At 42.7% G+C, this 22,548-nt stretch overlaps 1 protein-coding gene across 7 annotated transcripts in view; it reads right to left on the reverse strand.

Moving 5' to 3' along the window:
• The window catches only part of BCL9 (BCL9 transcription coactivator), a 247,203-nt gene that overhangs the window by 22,769 nt on the left and 201,886 nt on the right, over nucleotides 1–22,548 (reverse strand). For all 7 annotated transcript variants that reach the window (XM_030203804.1, XM_030203808.1, XM_030203802.1 and 4 more), the window contains one exon: nucleotides 5,091–5,351. In XM_030203804.1, the coding sequence (XP_030059664.1) occupies nucleotides 5,091–5,351 (261 nt within the window). The remainder of the gene's footprint in view (nucleotides 1–5,090; nucleotides 5,352–22,548) is intronic.

Below are 22,548 nucleotides of genomic sequence, written 5' to 3' on the forward strand. Positions count from 1 at the left end.
TCTAAGAACTGTTCCGTGTTACTTGTGTCTGAGAGGGGGAAAAACCAAGAGAAAGAGCTAAACTGTGCCAGATTCCCCCTTGCCCATGAAATAAATGGTGGCCCGAATGGGGAGCTGAAGAGCCACATGAGGATCACCATGTTCTGGGGCTGAAGAGCCCCATGAGCAGCACTATGGTCTAGAAGATAATGAGCCTATTACATAATGGTACCAGGGGTGGGGCTAAAGAGCCAACACGTGGGGGACCAGCTACAGCCAAAACCAGTGGAGCCTTGAAGGATCATATGAAGAGCACTGCAGCCCGAGTGTGCGCTATGTTTTCCAGGGATACTAGTTACAAGCCAGATGCGGATTCAAGGATCCGGTGACCGGAGACAAACACTACTCCAAGTTATAGGCACTTTCCAGCTGCCTCCTAAGCAGTCTACCAGGAGACGCAGAGGTGTTAGCGGAGTCCAGCTGGTGAACCCAGGTGTGTGGAGATCCAGTCTTGTCTGGTGAGGAGTGCAGCAGAGAAAGCAGATCAACAAAGACAGCAGCAATAGCAGTGGCAGCAGAAGGAAGAGTTGCTGGAAAAGTGATACAGCCTGAAGGACATTTGTACTGGACTGGTGGTAGGATCCACGAGGTGCAGTTCCTTCTTTTTCTTTGCTTAGTTTTGGGGAAACAGAAGCAGGAAGAAGTAATAAATCCACTGGAGTCCAGTTGGCCCTGGAATTCTAGGTTCAAGTCCAACCCCTCAGTTGACGTATTACTGAGAAGAGGGGTGGTGGTGAAAGAGATAAAAGGAATTTGGTGATGAGGTAAAATTGTTCCCCAGTAGAATCCTAGAGGAGCAGGTAGGAATTCTGGGAAGGGGAAGGTGACCAAAGTGGTTAGGGCCCATAAAGAAGGCGGTTCCAAGCGAGGAAAGGACTAGGCTGGTGTTAGAGAAATAGTGGTGAAAAATAAGGCCCGTGGCAAAGAGTGCTCAGGGGGGAATAGCTACCAAGGGGACACAGGGAACTCAGAATGCTGGACCTGGAAGCTGAAGAAGGCTTAATACCCTGGAAAGAAGTGAGGCCTGGCTGTTCAACCCAGAAGCCGAAGCTCTAAAAGCCAGGGCTGTATTTATTTTGTGCCTGAACTGTGCTGAGAGGAAGAACGGGGAACTGCACAAAGTGTTATGCTTGAGGACTTTTATGCATATTTTCAAAGCACTTAGCCTTCCAAAGTTCCATAGGTTTCTACGGAACTTTGATCTTAAGTAGAGAGGTGTGGTAGCCGTGTTAGTCCACTCTTAAAGGTAATCAATAGAAATCAAACAAATTAAAACATGGAAAAGAAAATAAGATGATACCTTTTTTATTGGACATAACTTAGCACATTTCTTGATTAGCTTTCGAAGGTTGCCCTTATTTCTGATCTGACGAAGAAGGGCAACCTTCAAAAGCTAATCAAGAAATGTACTAAGTTATGTCCAATAAAAAAGGTATCATCTTATTTTCTTTTCCATGTTTTAATTTTGTTTGATTTCTATTGATTACCTTATGGAACTTTGGAAGGCTAAGTGCTTTGAAAATGAGCCCCTTTGTGTTTATTGGTTGGAAACTGCAGAGAATTTATCTGTCAACAGTGAAGGCTGTGTTTTGTTTAAGAACTATAATAAAGCTCCTTGGCGTATTTGTAAGAACTGTTCCGTGTTACAGAAACAGGCCTAAACCATACCAGATTCCCTCTTGCCCATGACACTGCACAAGAATCACCAGCATGTCTTTGTAAAAGAGGTCCTTAATCTCTTAACTTACCTTATACATTTTTTAAAAAGATTTTTATATTTAAATTTTTTTGTATACTACTTTGCTGGGATATCTGGAATGACGGTTAAGCAAATATAAATAAATTAAACCTTTTTTATGTTGGTTAGATGGCCACAGCCATTAAATGCTCCATCTGTCTACAGCCATTGAAAAAGCTCTTGATGTAATCTCAAAGACACTGGAAGCTGAGTGGATCAGATACTCTGTGCAGTCATTATCTTGAACCATTAGCAAATTAAATTCAGCCCGACACTCTTAAAGAAGGTGATCATTAATTAATGAGTGCTTTCCAGAATGGTGAGGGCTAGATCATACAGGTCTCACAGCATACTGTGCAAGATTATTGCACTGCATTCTAAAAATGCCTTCTTCCAAAATGATCCAAGATTTCCTTTTCACACTTCTTGGCATCATCTTGACATGTTTTTAACATAATGGTGTGGCAGTTGGGACTGAGAGACTTTATGCTTAATGAAAAATCTTCAGAACTACCCATTGTCTTTAGCCTTCTGATATTACCTAAAAGGACAAACCTGTTGAGAAAGTTGGCCTTTGAGGCGTCGCATTGCAACCTAAAAGCTCAAAGCTAGACCTCCAGAGATTGATGAGGTGGGTGCACAGGAAGGGAAGTACAGCTTTCCTCTACGCAAGGCCACTTTAGGGGTGTGAGTGCAGTATTCTTCTGGCCTCAGAGCCATGTGAAGAGGGTTGTTAGTGCTGAAACTTTCAATTGGCCTTTTAAGCTATTAATCCTCAGTTCTATGCTCAAGAATTTAGTGCCTGATACACGGCACAAGCTGATAATGTGGAATTTGCCCAAAATTTCTGACCCTCCAGCAATCTATAGTCACATGGGTTTTGTGCTTCAACAGCTCTTTCAGGAGGGGTTCACTGGATCAAGACTTCTTTAACTCTTTAAGGTAAGAGCCTCACCATGTGATCTTAATGACCTGCTGATAGGATCATCAGAACACAAACAAAGCAACAAAAATAAAGCCTGACTATAACATGAAAGGAAAACAGAAAAGATGGCTTACAACAGCTTGTTAAAATCAGATATATGCAGATTTTATAGGGGGAAACCTGGAAACGGTTACTCGCTTGTAGCTGGCTACAAAGTTCCAATGGCAAAAACTTTCTATACAGAAAAGCACAATGAGGTGGCTTAGCTCATCTACTGGAAGATTTGTTTACACCATAACATTGATGCTCTACTGGAAAAGTACTGGATCATAATCCTACCTGAAATATGGATAATGAAGAAGTTGGGATCACCTGGGGTATTTCCATTTCAACCAAAAACGATGCAAGAAAACTGGGCATAGTGGTGAAAGAGAACCCCCCCACAATAGCAGCACTAATAACAGAGCTGTCAGTGCCAAGTGATTATTTTGTGTATTCAACAGAGATAAGAGAAGACCCTAAGCATCAAGGAATAGTCCGAGACCATGAAAATGTGGCAGAAAGAGTTATTTCCTATCATACTGGGTGCCACAGTTTTGACTAAAACAATATCCGGGGTGCCACTGGTTTGAGTAAAACAATATCCGAGCACGTTCTATGAATGTCAGATGGAAGATTTCTTTACACAATGCAACTACTATGGCAAGCATCTACTATAATAAAACGCACCCTCAACGTTCTGAGGACAAAGGTTCTGAAATCACAGCACAACGATAAAGGGTTCGTAAGTTCATGGTGGTGAAGCCATCCCACTATGACTTTGTGCCCCGCCCTTGCGTCAAACATCATGACGACGAACGAACCCTTTAACATTGTGCTGTGACTTCACAACCTTTGCCCACAGAATGTTAAGGGTGACAAGGAATGAATCACAAACAAGCAGGGGGAGGAGTAGGGAAACACGCGGAGCTTGTTTCCCTACTCCTCCCCCTGGATGTCCAACACCCACCCCCCGCGCCGCCCCCCCCAAAGCCACCCACGAAAAACAACAACAACAAAAAACCCCGCTCCAACATGCTGGAGGTGCAACACCCACCCCCGCGCCACCCCTCCACCAACCCACCCACGAAAAACCAGGCAACAAAATAAGCAAAGCAACAACATGCAGATGAAGCAACACCCACCCCCACCCCTACCCACCCACCGACGCGTAGCTTTGCCACCGGGGAACCCGAAACCCCGCAAGAACAAGTCCTGTCTTCTGACTCTGGCGTGATCTTCAGCATTACGAGCCTCTGCAGGCAGGGCTTCTGTGCGGCTGACGTCCTGCACGTGCAGGACGTCAGACGCACAGAACCCCGCCCTGCACAGGTTAGCAATGCTGAAGATCACGTCGGAGTCAGCACAGCACACAACAGAGGACTTCTGCTGCCGGGATTTCGGGTCCCCCGCCAGCAAAACTACGAGACGGTAGGGTGGGACGGGGGAGGGGGGCATCGTGCGGCAGCGGTGGCGGGTGCATCGCGCGGATGAGAACACACCGACAAAAACCTTGCTAGCGCCCGTTTCATATGTGTCAGAAACGGGCCTTTTTTACTAGTTAGTAATAAATTTGAGAAACTGCGATTATACTCCTTGTATACCCAGCTTGGTAGTGAGGTTATTATTGTTATATGTGCAAGATTAATCTATTTGGATACTCTGCACTTGCAAAAACCCCAAACATTAAATAATACGTTTCCCTAAAAGGGACAATTACAGCAGTAGCATCCATGGCTCTCACAGATGAGAAACTGGCACATTGAATAGTTGCAAGAACTGCTACAGATACACAGAGGGATCTTTGGTTTCTTCCCGGAAAGCTTTCAAAATATGTGCTGTGTTGGTGCTACTGAATATCACCCATTTGTATGGCTTAATACACCTTGTGTTCAAAGGCTAAAAAGTTGCCAAGTCACTTTTTTCTAGTTTCTCAAACTCCACATACATCCTGTCAAAGGAGCATGCAGAATATGAAGGTATTATTAGGTACTGAAGATATGAATAAAAACAAAATACAACACATACTAAACCCACAGGGTCAGCCTAGAAGTCTCTATACCTCTCAAACACATCCTGTCTACCCTTAAATAACAAAATGCCTTATGCCATGCAGAGTCTGATCAGAAGCTTCTCAGACAAATGTTCAAGGGCAGCCTCATCTTGAACTCTGTGCTATGTTCCACTTTGAGAAACCCAATTCTTTTGAAAAAATTTGATCCTGACCTGGCAGTTCAAGTCATACTGCACTTCAATACACTCACTGCTTCCTTTTCCAACTCCAGTTGCAAGAATGTGCTTACTCTTTATATTTGCCACCATGGCATTAGTCTAGGATCACTAGCTTACCTGGCATATTGTTCATGGATGATAAATTTGGAGAGCGGGCAGGTGGAGAATCATCATCAGAGCTCGCCACAGTCTTGATGGCATCATGGTAGAGAGGTGTAGAGCTGGGCATAGCAAACTTGGACATCCTGGACATCATAATCGAAAGAGGATTTTGTGAGAGAGTGGGTTCAGCAGGCACTGTGTAGCTGCTGCTGGAGGGAAGACTTCCTGGGAGATTGATGGAAGCTGGCTGACTGGAAGTTGGAGTAAGTGGACCTCCTAAAGGAGAAGAAAGAGGTACTAATCAGGATACAGAAAATTCTGCGGTTATCGATCACATTTTATATGACATCTTAGTGAAAGTTTCATTGAAAATGGTTTACAACTCATTAAGCCATTAATAAAAGGAAAAGATAGAAACCCATTACAAGATCAAAACAAGTCTATTTCTCATCTATCCCTATTAACCCTACTACAAACTACCATACAGTCTATTCACATGCAACAAACCTCATTATTCCTCACTCAACTCTATTCAATTGCCTCTTTTTGGATGATGCCAAAATCTGCAATAGGGTAGACACTCCTGATGGTGTGGAATAACATGAGGAGACATCTAGTGAAGCTTGAAGAAGCTTGAAGAAGCTTGAGCTGCGAAAACTTGAGGGAGTGGTACAGTTTAGTACTTTTGTGCATGAAAGAGGAGTAAGATTTGGGTGTGATGTTATGTGATGGTCCTAAGGTGGCAAAACAGGTAGAAAAGGCGATGGTGAAAGCTAGAAGGATGCTTGGGTGCATAGAGAGACGGTCAGCAGTAAAAGGAGGTGATAATGCCTCTGCATAATTCCCTGGTGAGACCTCATTTAGAATACTGTGTAAAGTTCTGGAGCCCACACCTTCAAAAACATTAGAGCTGCACATTTAATGCGTTAATAATGCGACTGACGCATTAAAAATTTTAACACTTTGCTCTGTGTCCTCCATATCCAGGTTTGCCCCGTCATGTCTCTTCACTGCAGCTGTGGCAGGCAGCTGCAAAAAAACAACAGGCTCTGGGACGTTCCCCTTTGCTGTGCTGCCGCTGGCTTTGCCAGACCCAGAAACAGGAAATTAATCACACGTAACTTCCTGTTTATGGGTCCAGTGGAGCCAGCAGTAGCACACAGAGGGGAACGTCCCAGCCTGTCTTTTGCTTGCTTCCAGTAGAGCCTCGGTGAATAGAGAAGAAGAGAGAAGCAGGGGATCAGCGCACTTCTAGACCATGTAAAATGAGTAAGCTAGCTGGAGGGGGAGAGGACAAGGAGACAAGATGGGGAAAGACTGGATATGGGGGAAGAAATGGGGCAATGCTGGATATGGGGGGTGAGAAGAGACGGGGCAATGCTGGATATGGGGGGTGAGAAGAGACGGGGCAGTGCTGGATATGGGGGGTGAGAAGAGACGGGGCAGTGCTGGATATGGGGGGTGAGAAGAGACGGGGCAGTGCTGGATATGGGGGGTGAGAAGAGACGGGGCAGTGTTGGATATTGGAAGGTGAGGAGAAAGAGCAGTGCAGACTACTAGGGTGGGGAGAGAGACAGCAGTGCAGACTATGGGAAAGGGAAAAGATGGGGCAATGCAGGATATAGGAGGAGACAATGAGGGATGATGGTTTTGTTTTTGTGGTAGTAGTGGTGGGGAAGGAGGAGAGATGGTAAATGCTTGAGGGGCAGGACCAAGCGATGGGACAATGTTGGATGGCGATGGTGCATGACAGGGACGAGATGGCTGATACTGAACAATGGAGGGAGAGAGACAGAGAGGTGATGCGAATGGTGAGGGGAAGAGAGAGAGAGATGGGTCGATGATGGAGAGAAGCAATGCTGGATGGCAGGGGAAGAGAGGGATAGATGTGGAAATGGGGGATGGAAAAAAGAAAAGAAAGAAGGAAGGAAGGGAGATGGTGGTCATGAACAGAGGGTAGGAGAAGGGAACAGAGGGGAAATGCATATAGATGGCAGGAAGAGAATGGAGGAGATGCAGTTCATGGATGGAGGGAAAGCGAAGAGCTGGAAACTAGACAGATTTGAGCAGGTAGAAAAATGGAAGAAATTTGTATGTGAAAGATGGACATAGGACAGGGAGTGAAGAAGAGAGGAGAGAAAAGAAATAGTGAATGGACAGGAGGCCCTGGAAACAGAGTTCAGAGCACAGAGAGAGGGAAGCAGAACTAGAGACAGGGAACCAGATTAGAAAAATAAAATCACCAAACAAAAGGTAAGAAAAATGATTTTATTTTCAGTTTAGTAATTGAAACATGTTACGTCTGACAATTTACTTCTGCTGTCTATATTTTGCACTAAACATGAGTAATGTGAGGGGGGATGCTTTATGTGATTAATCTCGCGATTAAAATTTTTGGTTGATGTGCAGCTCTAAAAAAAGATATAAACAGGATGGAGTCAGTCCATAGGGCAGCTACTAAAATGGTTAGTGGTCTTTGCCATAAAGCATATAAGCAAATAATAGTTAATTCTCTCTTCTATATTACTGCTCAATTACAATTTTTAAAATATATTTTTATATATAGGAGGGAGAATTAGCTATTATTTGGTTATAATAGACAATTTAAATAAGCTAATTAGCCACAGTGAGTTTTTCTACTGGGATACTATAAAGCATATAAGGACAGAAAAAGATCTCAATATGAATACTTTGGAATAAAGACGGGAAAAGGGAGAAATGATAGACATGTTTAAATACCTCCATGGCATAAATGCACAGGAGGTGAGTCTCTTTCAATTGGAAGGATCTCTTGACTAGGATGAAGGTGAAAGGGGACAAACTGACGAAATACTTCTTCATGGAAAGGGTGGTAAAATCATGGAACAGCCTCCCAGTGCTGGTGGTGGAGAAAAAGACTGTATTTGAATTTGAGCAAGCTTGGGACAAATACATAGAATCTCTAAGACAGAGAAAGGGATAGTAGATGGCATGGATGGGTAGACTGAATATGCCATATGGTCTTTATCTGCCTTAATTTTTCTGTTTCCTGACCAAACTACCATATCTTGTTTAAAAGGAGGGGGAACCGAAGGCAGCTGTGTGGAGCTCCCACTTCCAGAACTACAGGTCAGTCCAAAGCCCCCTCAAAACTCACACGAAAATATCTTTCCTCTAAAAAAGAAGCAATCTACTTCAATGCTATACCAACAAATCTAATGCTAACATCTCTCTAACAAAGGCAGCTTCACTAGATCAAACGATATAGAAGGATCTAATAAAAACAAAACTGGAATACCCTTATCCAAATGAAAATACATTTTATCTAGCATCATCAATAATGTCTCTGTGTCTCTCCAAATATGAAATGCAGTAAACCATCAGTGTTAAAGAAATGCCAGGAAAGGGTGCAGTCCGAGATGGCCGCTGAAGCAGGGAGTGTATGAAGTCGCTTACTGTGCTGACCTGCGATTGGGAAAAGCGAGTCCCAAGGATGGGCTGCCTTGGCCTCAGTCTGCCCCAACAATCCTGCATTTGGTAAACTCTAGCATCTCCTGCTATGGAATGCTAAGCTGAGATTGGGTGTCTCTTACAGGAGCAAGGATTCTTCTTCACTGAGTCTGGGAATTCAAGCCCTTCCTCCAAAGCAGGTTCCTCGAGTGTGTGTACAACAGTTTCAGGGCACAGCAATTGATCCTGACAGGACTGTTTGCCTGGAAGTTGGGGTAAGGTCAGATGCTGAAATATCAACTGGAACCCCGGAGGGAATGGTGGAGCATTTAAGTGTGGTCATCGCAGTCAGAAGACAGAAGGAAGAAATTCCTCCAATGACTCCTTCAACTGAAGTGAACTCTGAAGTTCCTGCTTGTTTAGTGACAGCTCATGTATGTGCACTACCTCCCAAACCTGGGATGGGAACTTTGGATACTTTATGCTAAAAGTATCTTTTATGACTCCACTGTAGATAATGAGCACGGGTGTGCACCTTGAAACAGAGCGAAAGGGCACCCTGAAACAGGACAAGGCAAAAAGGCAAAAGCTGATAAGTATGTGAGCTGGAGACTCATGATCTGATAAGACATTCTTGCGTGCAAGCAAGCGTGGGAAAGGAGCAATTATGAAGAGAAAGAAAAATGTGGTTTAACGACAGAGAAAAAGCAGATGGTATTGAAAGAAAACAGAATGATCTTTGAGGAAGATATTTGTTAAACCTATGTGAAAATAAAGGCTATATAAACAGTTGAAGCTGTGCATTACTTTGGAGAGACAGTGGCAGAGAACACTTATGTGTAGCGGCAGCTGTTCTCCCATGAGAAACTATTGATTATATCTGTACCTTTATATATCTGTATTTTGGTAAGTAAATAAAAAAGATTGCTTTTCTCATACGTAGCCTTCCTAGTCTTTTATCACTTCAAAATATTGTGGCTGGTACATAATTGTTTTGGGGTGATGGTAAAAAGACTGGATTATAACACCACTCAACTAAAAAAGTTTCTTGGATCATAAGTTTCCTGTCTCTTCTGTGCCTGGGATTATGGGTGGTGGAGGATGAAGTAATAATGTATGTTTGTAAAGCACTTTATTTAAGAAAGGCGGTATATACAATTTTAATAAACCATAATAACCTGCATTTAGCCTTAGCTATTTCTTATTTAACAGTTGAACTTCCTTTATTTGTGTAAAGATCTAGCCTAATTTCTGTGACCACGCTCCACTTAGTGGTCTTTTTGACAAATGTACTTCTAGTAATTTGCTCTTGGGGGAGGGGGTTCCCCTTCCTTTATTCTTTTCCCTTGGTCATATTTTGTCTTGTTTCCTGTTCAAAAAGGCTGTATCTTGATCATTCTTGTAAAAAAACACAAGAGAATTGTGTGAGCAGGACATAATGATCAGGGATTACTAGGAAAGGGATGGTGAATAAAACTGAAAATACTATAATGCCTTTGTATTGCTTCATGGTGCGTCCGCACCTTCAGCACTGCGTTCAGTTCTTGTCGCCGTATCTCAAAAAAGATATAACGGGATTAGAAAAGGTTCAAAGAAGAGCGACCAAAATAATAAAGGGAATGGAACTCCTCTCATATAAGGAAAGGCTAAAGAGGTTAGGGCTCTTCAGCTTGGAAAAGAGAGGGATAAGGGGAGATATGATTGAGGTCTACAAAATCCTGAGTGCTATAGAAAAAGTAGATCAATTTTTTACTCGTTCCGAAAGTACAAAGACTGGGGGACACCCAAGAAAGTTATATGGGAATATTTTAAAACAAATGGGAAGAAATATTTTTTCACTCAATGAATAGTTGAGCTCTGGAACTCTTTGCCAGAGGATATGGTAACAGCGGTTAATGTATCTGGGTTTAAAAAAGGTTTGGACAAATACCTGGAGGAAAAGTCCATAGTCTGACATGGGAAGCAACTGCTTGCCCAGGGATTTGTAGTATGGAGTGTTGCCACGATTTGTGTTTCTGCCAGGTACTTGTGACCTGGCTTGGCCACCGTTCGGAAAACAGGATACTGGGCTAGACGGACCATTGGTCTGACCCAGTATGGCTACTCTTATGTTCTTATGTAGGGGTTCAACGACATTTGACTCTTTCAGGAATGTTTTATATGACATACTTAGTTAAAGTATGTTAAAGTACACTGTACCTAGTCCAGACCACTTGATCCTGACAGGAGAAAGAAAACTGATTTGCAATCTTAACTGTCAGTTCCACAATTTAGAATTATGGAAATAATTCACAAAAAAAACATCCAAACACTGACAATCCAGTAGACAGTACAGTACACACTCTAATAACCCTACTTAATTAATTCTGAAATTACATTAGTATAAAACCATTAAGAACCAATAGCCAGCAATAAAAAAAAATAGGATTTTAAAGAATGAACAGAGAGCCCCTTTTACTAAGCGGCAGTAAGCTTAACGTAAGCTTACTGCTTGCTAAACAGGAAGTACCGCCGGGCTACCGCAGCAGCCTGGTGATACTTCCCACCCTAGCGCGCTGTCATATCTGGTGGTAGTCGGACAGTGCTGCTTGCTGCTCGGTTACCGCTGGGTTAGCGCGGAAGCCTTTACCACCAACTCAATGGGTGGCAGTAAGGGCTCCCCTCCCTCCCTGAAATGGTCTTGCAGCAAGTGCTTTACTTGCCACACGGCCATTTCCTGCAGGAAAGAGAGACTTCCCTTTTACCCACTGCAGTAAAAGGGGACCGCAGTGCATTTGCTGATGCCAGTGCAGGTCCCCTTATGCTGCAACTTGATAAAAGGGGCCCTTAATCAATTTTTTTTTAAGAGCTGTTAGAATGATTTTTGGCCTGGTTGTTCATGTTTTCTTCAATTTCTTCCAGCTCAATCAGAGTCAGGGTTGGGATTCTGGCACAATGAACCTTCATTGGCACTACCCTATTTTGTTTTAATGTTATGGAAGAGGTTTGCTGTAAGACTAAACACTACTGCAAACAAATAAGCCAGAGTGACACCCATATCCCACACAGTACAAAAGAAGTCTTAAGATTGCTAACTTACAGGGATTTCAAAGTACCTTGTAAAAAACCAACATGTTTCAGTAGCCACAACTAGGCTCAGCGAACTTCCATTAAACATAGAACTTTTTACCCCTTCCCCCTTTAAATACCCTCAAGCACCCTCTTCTACCCACATATGTAGAATCATACTGTCTCCCTGAAAGAATTTATCTCAATAACCAAATATCAGCAGGCAAATGCAACTGGATTTGCGGACCCCAAATCTTTGCTCATTTACAAAGAGCTTCCTTTTTCTCTGCAAGAAGTTTTTCCATATCATGTATGTACCAAAGCTTACCAAGCCACTTTTGACAAAAAGGTACTCTTTCAAATTTCTACACACCTCAAAGAACAACTTTGTAGTGTTAAAGCAGTGCCTAATAAAAGCATTCATTCTGAGATATCATCAATTCAGGTACACTCTTGTTAAGCATGAATGTGTCCGATTCACACAGTCCACTTCTACATTTTATACTGAATAGCTTTACAGTATGTTTTGGTCTTAGGATAGGCCCACCAAATATCCCACATAGTGCCTCTTTTTCCACATCAACAGAGCATCTGCACAACAGAGAATAAATTATGGAGCTGAGCTAGTGTCATGTGCTTTTGGTATATAACTTTCACACTTTTCCCCATGAATATTAACTGCTTCTGAGATTGTTGCCAAGACTGCCTCCATCTGCATCCATTCCTGCTACTCATAAAGCAACCCCAGTTCAAGCTTTCACTCCGCCCGATGAGGCTCTTAGGACCTCTGCTGCAAAGGATTTATATATTGCTGAAATCAATCCCTTGGTACCCAGAAAATTCTTCATTCAAATCTTCTAGAAACATATTCTCTCACTCAATTTATTCTCTCTGGAGGTTAATAGATGTACAGGTAGTTACCTGTACACAAAGTGATGGCATACAGGAATTTGTTAAATACCAAGTCTTCAAAAGAGGCTAATCATCATCAAACAATTGTCCCCACATCATAACCTGCAGAGCTTACCTCATGGTCCATTCTGCGCTACTGCTTGCAGCCATATAAGAACAGGAAGCCAAACTGAGCTCACCAGATCCTGCTCAGTCTTAAAATTCTGTTTCCAAATTGTGGATTAATACCACTCTGCAGTCTTCTTAGCCTGAGAGGTTTTATTAACCGAAGTTTGCCAGAAGTGTTGAAATGGACGTCAGCCTTAGCAAAATATTCACAGCAATTCTACCAAACCAAGACAGCAGCAACAATGTCCATCTTTCCAAGTACCTATGAGCTTGCCTAGTTAAATGTAGAAGTCCATTGGGGAGGAGCTAAGAGGTAAAGTGGGAGGGTATGGGGTGAAGCCAGGGGCATGGCTGGAAGGAGTGGGTGGAGCTAGGGTCATAGCTAAAATCTTCCTCTCAGTAATCCAAATCCCTTGGCAGCTGTGTGCACCACATGAGGTGGTATATCAAGCCCTATAATAGACAATACAACACAGAGTGGGCAAGGGCCCTCAAAATGGAGATTTTCTTTCTCAGGAGATGGGCCCCAGAAGAGAGAGGCACTCAGCGAAGGATTCAGCTTTTGAAGAACATATTTGTGCTCCTAGAGTATGTAGCTTTTCTGCCGTAGGACAAACTCATTCTCATGCCCCTAGCTTCAACCCATACCGGACCATTTTACCTCTTGGCTCCTCCCCGATGGACTTCGGTTGGCACTAACAATCAGCTTCCCTCTCGGAGTAGCAGGTGAGAGAGCTCAACTTGCACAGACCCTCTCTTCTGCCCATTGCTAAAGTATGCAGTGCACAAGGCAGTACGCCGACGTCAGCACGCATGCACCTGTTCATTGCTGGCACGAGTGTTATTGGGCCTGTGGGGGGTATTGTTCCTTGGCCACTGCAGCTGCTCAGCAGAAGACTCTCCGCCTTTGGTGGCAGTGTGGGAGATAACCCGCCAAAGCGGGAGACTTGGCAGGTCTGTGCACAGATTAAAGCAGTTTACATTTATAATATACAAGTAGTAGAAAGGAACTACATCATCATCATAGGACAGAGACTACACTCACACCCAGTAAAGTAGGCAATCTAACAGCCAACAGCTAAAGAAAAGGATAATCTCAAAGCTAGCTCCTGTGCCTTTAAAAAAAAAAAAAAAAAAGGGGGCGGGGTTTAAGTAGAGATTTAAAATTCTTAAACCCTCCTTCCCAAAACCCAAAGAAACAGAGAAAAATGAAGGCGATAAAAATCATATGTCTATCCAATCTGCCCATTCATGCCATCTACTACCCTTTCCTCTCCCTTAGAGATTCTATGTATTTGTCCCAAGCTTCCTTGAATTAAGATTCAGTCTTCATCTAAAAGCCCTCCACCTTGGTTTTCCATCCTGTCTCTCCTCTCTTATAATCCCTTATTACCCCTTCCCGTTTGTTTGATTCCCACCGATTGGTGCTTCCCTCCCCTAGATTTCCCCACTACGAGTCCACCCACACTTCTGCTTTTTTCTTTTCTTTGGAAGAGCTTACTACTTCCCCTTAGGTCTGAACTGTCTTTCCCTAATCTTAAGGCCCTTTTGTAAACTCACTTCTTTGAGCTAGCATTTGGCTCCTCTATCAGTTGCCCCTGAGTCTGGAGGGGCCTGCATTGTCTCGACAGTCAGGGTGTGTGAATTGTGATTGTTGCTCTCGCCTATTCCTTGGTGTGACTGGTCTGTCTCTTTCATATATTTTAACTGGTGTTCTTTTAAATCTCTGTAATTTAATTTATTATAAGCTGCTATGGCCTGTGCATAGTAATAGTGGGATATCAAGTATTTTATAAACAAAAATCTGCTACAGTACAAAGAAAAAAAAACCACAATCAGAATCCCCCTTATAGTGACATACAACCCAGAGCTGGAAAAATTAAGAAAAATCATAAAAGATCTGCAGCCTCTACTCCAGGAGGATGAATTACTGAAAGAGATACTTCCATCCCCACCAGTGCTGGCTTTCTGACAGTCACCCAACTTAAACACAAGCTAATTAGAAGTAAGCTCCCAACACAGACTCAAAAAGAAAAGAATGGCACACATCCTTGCAATATATCCAGCTGCAAACTATGCCAAAACATTTCATAAGACCCCACGGTCATTCACAAAGGAAAAATATTCAGCATTAAGGAATCTTTCACATGCTCATCTTCCAATGTGGTATATATATCATTCAGTGTAAAAAATGCAATGAAGGCTGCTACACTGAGACACAAGTCAGATGCTAAAGAAGAGATTTAATTTACATAGATACCATATGAAAAATGCTAGTACCAATAAAGATGTCATGCCTGTGGGATAGCACTTTACAAAATCAGAACACTGTACCAGTGATTTCATGGTAAGAATTTTCAAAGGTAACTTTAAAACAATACAGGAATGTAAGACCTATGATGTCAGAATGATTAAATATTTTGACACCCACCAGACAGCACTTAAAGATCTGGGTTTTCTAGCCATTATTTATTTATTTGTTACATTTGTATCCTGCATTTTCCCACCTATTAGAAAGGCTCAATGTAGCTTACATAGTACCTTAGAGGCGATCGCCAATTCCGGTATGAACAAATACAATGTGATGTGGTGGAAGAGTAAAGTTCATGTGTAACAGACCCATTGGGGAATAGTAGGGAAGAAGAGTTTAGTTATGTCCAGTACGAGCTTTGGTTTCGTTGTATTGCAGGGTACAGGCAATTATTGAAAACCCACTTATTTTAAGTTTATTCAACTCAATAGTTCTCTACTTTAAACATTCACTCACTTAATAGTCAATTACCTTTGACGTCCCCTTTATCCTTTACCATCTGATTTCTTCCATACCATTTCCCTACTTTTCTTTTCCCTTCCTTCTTCCCTGTACCCTTTCCTACTCCCCTCCCTCCTTCCCTTTTCCCTGCTTCTCTCCCCTCTTCTTCCATGCCTCACTATCTCTCCACTCCTTATTACCTACCTTAGTCTAATTATGTTTTATTTTTATATAATACTTTAAATCATTGTTAACTTCATCATTTTATTAACTTCATAATTTTGTGATTTTGTTAACTTCATGATTTTGTGATTTGTTACTATGTAAGCTGCATAGAGCTTGCGATGAGTGGGAATTGTGCAGGATACAAATGTAATAAATAAATAAGTTGGATCGGTAGTGTATGCCTTTTTGAACAGACAAGTTTTTAGTGATTTCCGGAAGTTTAGGTGGTCATACGTTGTTTTCACAGCATTAGGTAGCGCATTCCAGAGTTGTGTGCTTATAAACCATAAAATTGTACTGCTTTGTCACCCTCCTGTCTCCATGCATATCTCCCTGTCCCTCCTCCACCCGACCAGTGGCGTACCAAGGGGGGGCGGTGGGGGCGGTCCGCCCCGGGTGCACGCCACGCGCCTGTTGGCTCTTCATTTTCATGCTCCCTTTGCCCCGGAACAGGTTACTTCCTGTTCCGGGGCAGAGGGAGCATGAAAACGAAGAGCTGGCAGGCGCGCGGCGTGCACCTGGGGGGGGGGGGGTTCTTTCGTTGGGGGGGGGGCGTCGCACTGTTCCAGGGGGGGGGGGGCGGGGCGCATCGGCGATCCGCCCCGGGTGTCAGCCCCCCTAGGAACGCCACTGCACCCGACTCTTCCTGCCTCTCACCTATCCACCCCCATCCTGTCACTGAAATGCTTTGATGTTTCACTTATATATACTGTCATCTATCAACATTTGCTTATTTCTGATCTGACGAAGAAGGGCAACCTTCGAAAGCTAATCAAGAAATGTATTATGTCCAATTAAAAAGGTATAATCTTATTTTCTTTTCCATGTTTTATTTTGTTTTATTTCTATTCATTACCTTTAAAAGTGGACTAACACGGCTACTACACCTCTATAAACAAACATAAAAGACAGTTTAGCGTATAAAAACAAGGTGAGATCATTCCAAAGAAAGGCTGAAAAAAAAAGAACAAGTCTACTATAGGGGGAATTCTGCACACAAAAATTGAAAATTCTGCAAAATTCTACAACATTTTGGGGTCCTTTTACTAAGGTGCATTAACAGCTTTAGCATGAGCTAAATGATATGACACCGGCAAGACTATAATTGGCATCTTATTTAGCACACACTAAATTCATTAGTGCACCCTAGTAAAAGGATCCCTTTATTTGTAATTTTTGTGCAGTATTCCCCTATTATAAGGGCCAGCATCTCTCCCAGGCATGAAATATCCCCCACTCCAGTTTCACATGCACTTTCATACAGATTTCCATTCCACTCCCATGAGGTACACACCCCCACACCATTCATTTTATTTCCAGCCCCCCTTCTTCCACCCACAGTCAATCTACAATTTTCCATACCCCCCATCCCTTTGCACTGGGTTCAGTATAGGAGGAGGAGGAGCTGCAGAGCTACACATTGGGCTGCTTTCTGCTTCTCTGCCGTCCTGGGCCAACTGTTCCTTTGAGCTGTGCAGGCCTCTATACAGCCACACAGCTTAAAGGAACCACCGCAGCAGAGGAGAAAGCAGCCCCTCTTCATATTTATTTGCTGGACTGGTAAGTGTGTAGGGAGGGTGGGAGTCACTTTCTGGCTGCCAGTATCTGTGCCGCTCTGCCTACAGAGGTGGACTGCACAGAATTCTGTGTGTGAAAAGCATCATCTACAGAGGTGGGGAATCCTTAGCATATTCTGCATTGCGCAGTACAGCAGAATTCTTCCAGGAGTAAATAATCCAAACAAGACATTAAATGAGCATTAAGCAAAGTACACAGAGAAGCATCAATAAAGTAACCATGAAGGGTATGTAGTTGATGCAAGAAGAAAATCCCTTCCTTATAACTAAAGAAACTTGCGGAGTAAAAGAAGGTTCAAATCCAAAAAAACTGCAAATATTTAAATGACGGAATAATCGGTACTCAAGAGATGGAAGTGTAGAAGGCCTGTTATTCAGCAAGCATTTGTCTTACCTGGATTGAGCACAAGGCGATGATCCACAAGCCAACAACGCAACACTGCATCTAAACATTATTTCAAGGGGGTTAGATTTGGGTTGTTGAAGCTAGTGTAGTAAACAAAATATCATCTGCACAGTAAGTGCAGCTATTACCAAAATCTTAGTAGCTACAGGACTAAGAGAAACATGAAATGAAAATGGAAACATGGAGCTCTGAAGAAACCTTGGAATACAGTTAGATTCAACACTTACTCTGATTCCCCAAGTCCAAGCAACCTTCAAGAGCTGCTTCTACTATTTGTGACAATTATGCTGCCTCTCTCCTTACAATGAGAAGGAAAATCTTATCCCAGTTGTGCACGCCATGATAACATCAAGACTGGATTACTGTAATGTACTCTACAATGGTCTGACTACAAAGAGTCTGAATCAGCTCCAATTGATTCAGAATGCTGTAGCAAGACTCATAGAAGGTTGCAAGCGATGTGACATCACACCATTTTTGCAAAAACTTCATTGTCCACCAGTACAATACAAGGCTAAATTTAAAACTCTATGTCTGATCTTCAAGGCCCTTAAAGGAAATGACCCCGAGACATGATGACCCTCTACACACCTCCAAGGACACTAAGGTCCTCCTGAGGGGTATCCCTAACCACACCCTCTCCAAAAGACATTAGATGATGTAATACCCACAAGCGAGCTTTCACCAGAGCAGCCCCCACACTCTAGAATGCACTCCCTGAAAGGCTCCACTTAACACAAGACTATCTCTAGTTTAGGAAGCAGGTGAAAGCTTGGCTCTTCAACCAGGCCTTTAATGGAAGAAGTAACTAACTTCTTAGTCTCACACACAAGGAGTCACATACTGCAGCAGGACATGTTTACCCCAATCCTACCCTAGCAGAGATAACATTTAATCATCTCTCTGACCTCATGTGCAACTTTTCTTTAAATAAGTCACCTTATTTTCTAACTCCTCTTACTCTCTCACCTATCTATATGTTCCATCTTTGCTTATACCCTACGGTGTCTATTAAAATTTTTTACTACGCTGTGTTAAAAAGTTTCATTACATATTGTGTTGACATTTTCAGCAGATCAACGAGCTGCAATACTACAGGAACCCACTTTATCTCAGTTTGGTGTGACAGCTTCAGATAATTTAGAATTACTAAAATTATTGGAGGATTATAAAAAATATACACAATGGGAACTCCACAGTGCTACACTGGTGGAATATTGTAAACTTGAAATTATACCAAGAGGTCTAAGGATGCAAAGTGGTTCTAAGCTATTTCCTGATGATGAAGAATTTGTCAAAAATTGGAACAGCATACTTAATCAGTGCTCTTTAGACCTCATGCTCTTACTGATTCAGACAATACAGCAAAAAATAACAACAGAAAAAACAACATTGGAAGAACAGAAGAAAGTCTTTTTCTCATGTGAGGGATTAGAAAGATCTTTAATAGAATTTAATTCGAAGTTAGATAAATTCACAAAAGATCTCCAGATGAATAAACACAAGAAATTAACACATGACAAACATGACTACTCAGAAGGCTATGTATATACATGGATGCTGGGCCAAGATTCTAAACAGACTTCTTCTAAGAAAACTGGTGGAGACCTTACGTCAAGTTCATCTATTGGCGACGAAGATTCTGTAGAAAAACCGGGGGCGTTCAATATTCAAGGGTCAGGTATAGGTCGAGGCAAAGGACCAGGCAGGAACCGGGGAAGATCCAAAGTGACATTCAAACAAGTCAAACCACGGGGAGACGCTGTCAGAGGGACCACTCCCTGTAATTAATTTATCGGATAAACAATTATCTCCGATACAAGTGCAAGTCCTAGCAAAAGGGCTAACATTTGTGACTACTCATTGGCACGATCCGTTTCAAACACAAGTAGATTTGGCCAAATTTATTAGAACTTTATGATTGAAACTTCATTTTTCAGATAACAGTGATATGAGATCTACCTTCTCTGGTATCCATCAGAAAAGCAAATGGTCCCCTCCAGGCCGTTAGATCCCGTGATTGATACGCTCTATTGCCATGTTTTGTGGGATATTAATATTTTAGAACGGAATCTCACCCTCCTAGAACGAGAAGCAATGAAAGCGGATGATTCTGAGCTTATTATACGCCGTGCTGATAAAGGCGGTGCAGTGGTTCTCCTAAATAGACAGGATTAGTTAGAAGAAGCTTACCGTCAATTATTGGATGTATCAGTCTATAAAAAATTAATGGTGGATCCCATGGATGATCTTCAACAAGTATTACAGATTACTTTAGAAGCACTTCAACAAGGTTTTGTGACTAAAAATGAATATGCTTTTTTGAATCACAAGCAGGCAAAAATACCAATTTTTTATTTATTGCCTAAGATACATAAAACCTTGATACAGCCGCCAGGCCGTCCTATTGTATTGGCCCGCGATTCTTTGTTGGAGAGAATTTGCAAATATGTAGACAGTTTTTTGGCACCTTTGGTTCCATCTATTCCTTCATACATCAAAGATACTACTCACTTTCTTACAAAAAAATACAAATATATCATCTATCCCAGAGTCTATTCTCCTTGTAACACCGGATGTTCAGTCACTATATACAGCTATTCCACAAAAGGAGGCGATAAAAGTCCTTGAGCAAGCTCTTAATCAGCGTCCTAGACCTGTTACTGTGTCTACAACTTTTCTTCTTCAACTAATAAAATTGGCTTTATTTAATCATTTTTTGTTCAATAATGAATTATATATGCAACTTTCGGGTATTGCCATGGGGCATCTTTTGCCCCTTCAGTGGCTAATCTGTTCATGGCTCACCTGGAAGAACAAATCATCTATAAACTTCTGCTTTTTAAACATGTTTTTAGCTGGTGGTGCTTCATTACATAGTAACATAGTAAATGATGGCAGATAAAGACCTATATGATCCATCCAGTCTGCCCAACAAGATAAACTCGTTTACATTTGATGACATTTTATGATTTGGTGTGCCAGTAAACAAGCTTTGGACTATTTCATAGATTCTTTGAATACTTGTCACCCTATGAAAGGTTGAGTGCTGTACAGTGGGTAAAAGTGAATCGATTTTTTTATTTTACTCTTTCACAAAGTACAAAGACAAGGGGACACACAATGAAGTTACATGGAAATACTTTTAAAACAATTTCACTCAACAAATAGTTAAGTTCTGGAACTCATTGCCAGAGGATGTGTAACAGAAGTTAATGTATCTGGGTTTAAAAACAGGTTTGAACAAGTTCCTGGAGAAAAGTCCAGTCTGCTATTGAGACAGACAGGGGGGAAGCCACTGCTTGTCCTGGGATCAGTAGCATGGAATGTTGCTACTATTTCGGTTTCTGCCAGGTATTTGTAACCTGGATTGGCCACTTTAGGATGCAAGATACTGGGCTAGATGAGTTACCCTGTATGAGTAACTGTGATCTTTACTCTGTTTGCTCTTCCCTTAAAAGGCACCTATCATACTTTTGCATTTGTTGCACCTTCTCAACAAGGATGCCCCTATTTTGATCATATCCTTCAAACGATACCTCAACTCGGAACCAGGTGCCACCGATCAACTATCAGTTTTTCCTCCCAGGTTCTAGTTTATGTTTCAATATTTTTATTGATGATACATACTTCCATACAGCATATACGTGTTACAGAGAATCCAAATCATTTGTTTCAAACTAACAAGTATCAACTATACCAGTTTCATCGCATTTTTAACAAATTTTTTAACAAATTGTCCTGCTTCCCTCTCCCTTCCCCCCTCCTCATATCCCAGCACCTGCCCCCCCCCCCCCTAGTCTAATCATCTCCTCCCTCCTTGAGCACATATCAGATACCAGTCATAGAACATTCAGCAAACCTATATCATATAATATACCCTAAACCAAATCCCCCCTGGTCCCTATGTTCCACCCGCCCTTCTGACCCACCCCCTCCTCATATCAAGCCCCTCTCTCTCCTCCTATCCTATGCACACTCTGCTGCACCCAGGTTCTAGTTTAATAGCTACTTTATTTTCTTTTAATACATTAATGCCAGCAGCCTGGTTCCATCCCAGTTAAGGTCTTTATGGAATAGGCTTCACCAGAATGTTGCCCAGTTTCTAACAATCTAAATCCCTCTTCCCTGTCCCATTGTCTTATCTACGTGCTTAAACTCTGGAGCTTCGTCACCTACAGCTTTGACTGTAACCCAGGGCTGCCGAGAGACTGAGCCGGGCCTGGGGCAGGCTACCACCCCTCCCCCCACGATTGTCGCTGCTTCCCCCCCCCCCCCCCCCCCCTGGATTGCCGCAACTGCAATGCAAATACAGGTCCTCCCCAGCCTCCAAGGGGGGTCTGGCGCAGGAGTTTTCTCTCTGCTGCTCCTGTCGGGACACGATCACCCAGGTCCCATCAGGAGCAGGAGAGGGACAGGAAGAGAGGGAGAGAGAGAGAGACCCCAGCGTCGGGCCCCCTTTGGAGGCCCAGGCAATTTTGCCCCCCTCTCTCGGTGGCCCTGCTGTAACAACAGAAAGGTGGTATCAAATCACATCAAATCCCTTTTCCCTTCTGGAACTCGAGAATCGACAATTTCTGAAAAAGCTACCCTGGAGGTTTTAGATTTTAAGTTTCTACCTAAGAGCCTAAACTTGGCTTCCAGAACCTCTCCCCTCCCACCCCCCCCCCAATTTCCTATGTCATTGACATCCACATGTACTAAGACAACTAGCTACTCCCCAGCACTATCTGAAATCTCACCTAGCTGATGTGTGATGTCCTCCACCTTCACCCCAGGCAGGTAAGTGTCGAAACAATCCTCATGCCCACCAGCCACCCAGCTATGTACATGTCTGATGATCGACTCTCCTACTAGAACAGCCATCCTAACCCTTCCCTCCTGAACAGAAGCCCCTGGAGATGAATCTTTCATGCAAGAGGATACTGCATCCTATTGAGGGCAGGTCCTTGCTGCTGGATTATTCCTTTCTTCACCAAGGTGATGCTCTTCTGTAAGGTGAACTCTTACCCCCCC

The sequence above is a fragment of the Microcaecilia unicolor genome, chromosome 5 (assembly GCF_901765095.1).
Source record: "Microcaecilia unicolor chromosome 5, aMicUni1.1, whole genome shotgun sequence".
NCBI classification, from domain to species: Eukaryota; Metazoa; Chordata; class Amphibia; order Gymnophiona; family Siphonopidae; genus Microcaecilia; species Microcaecilia unicolor.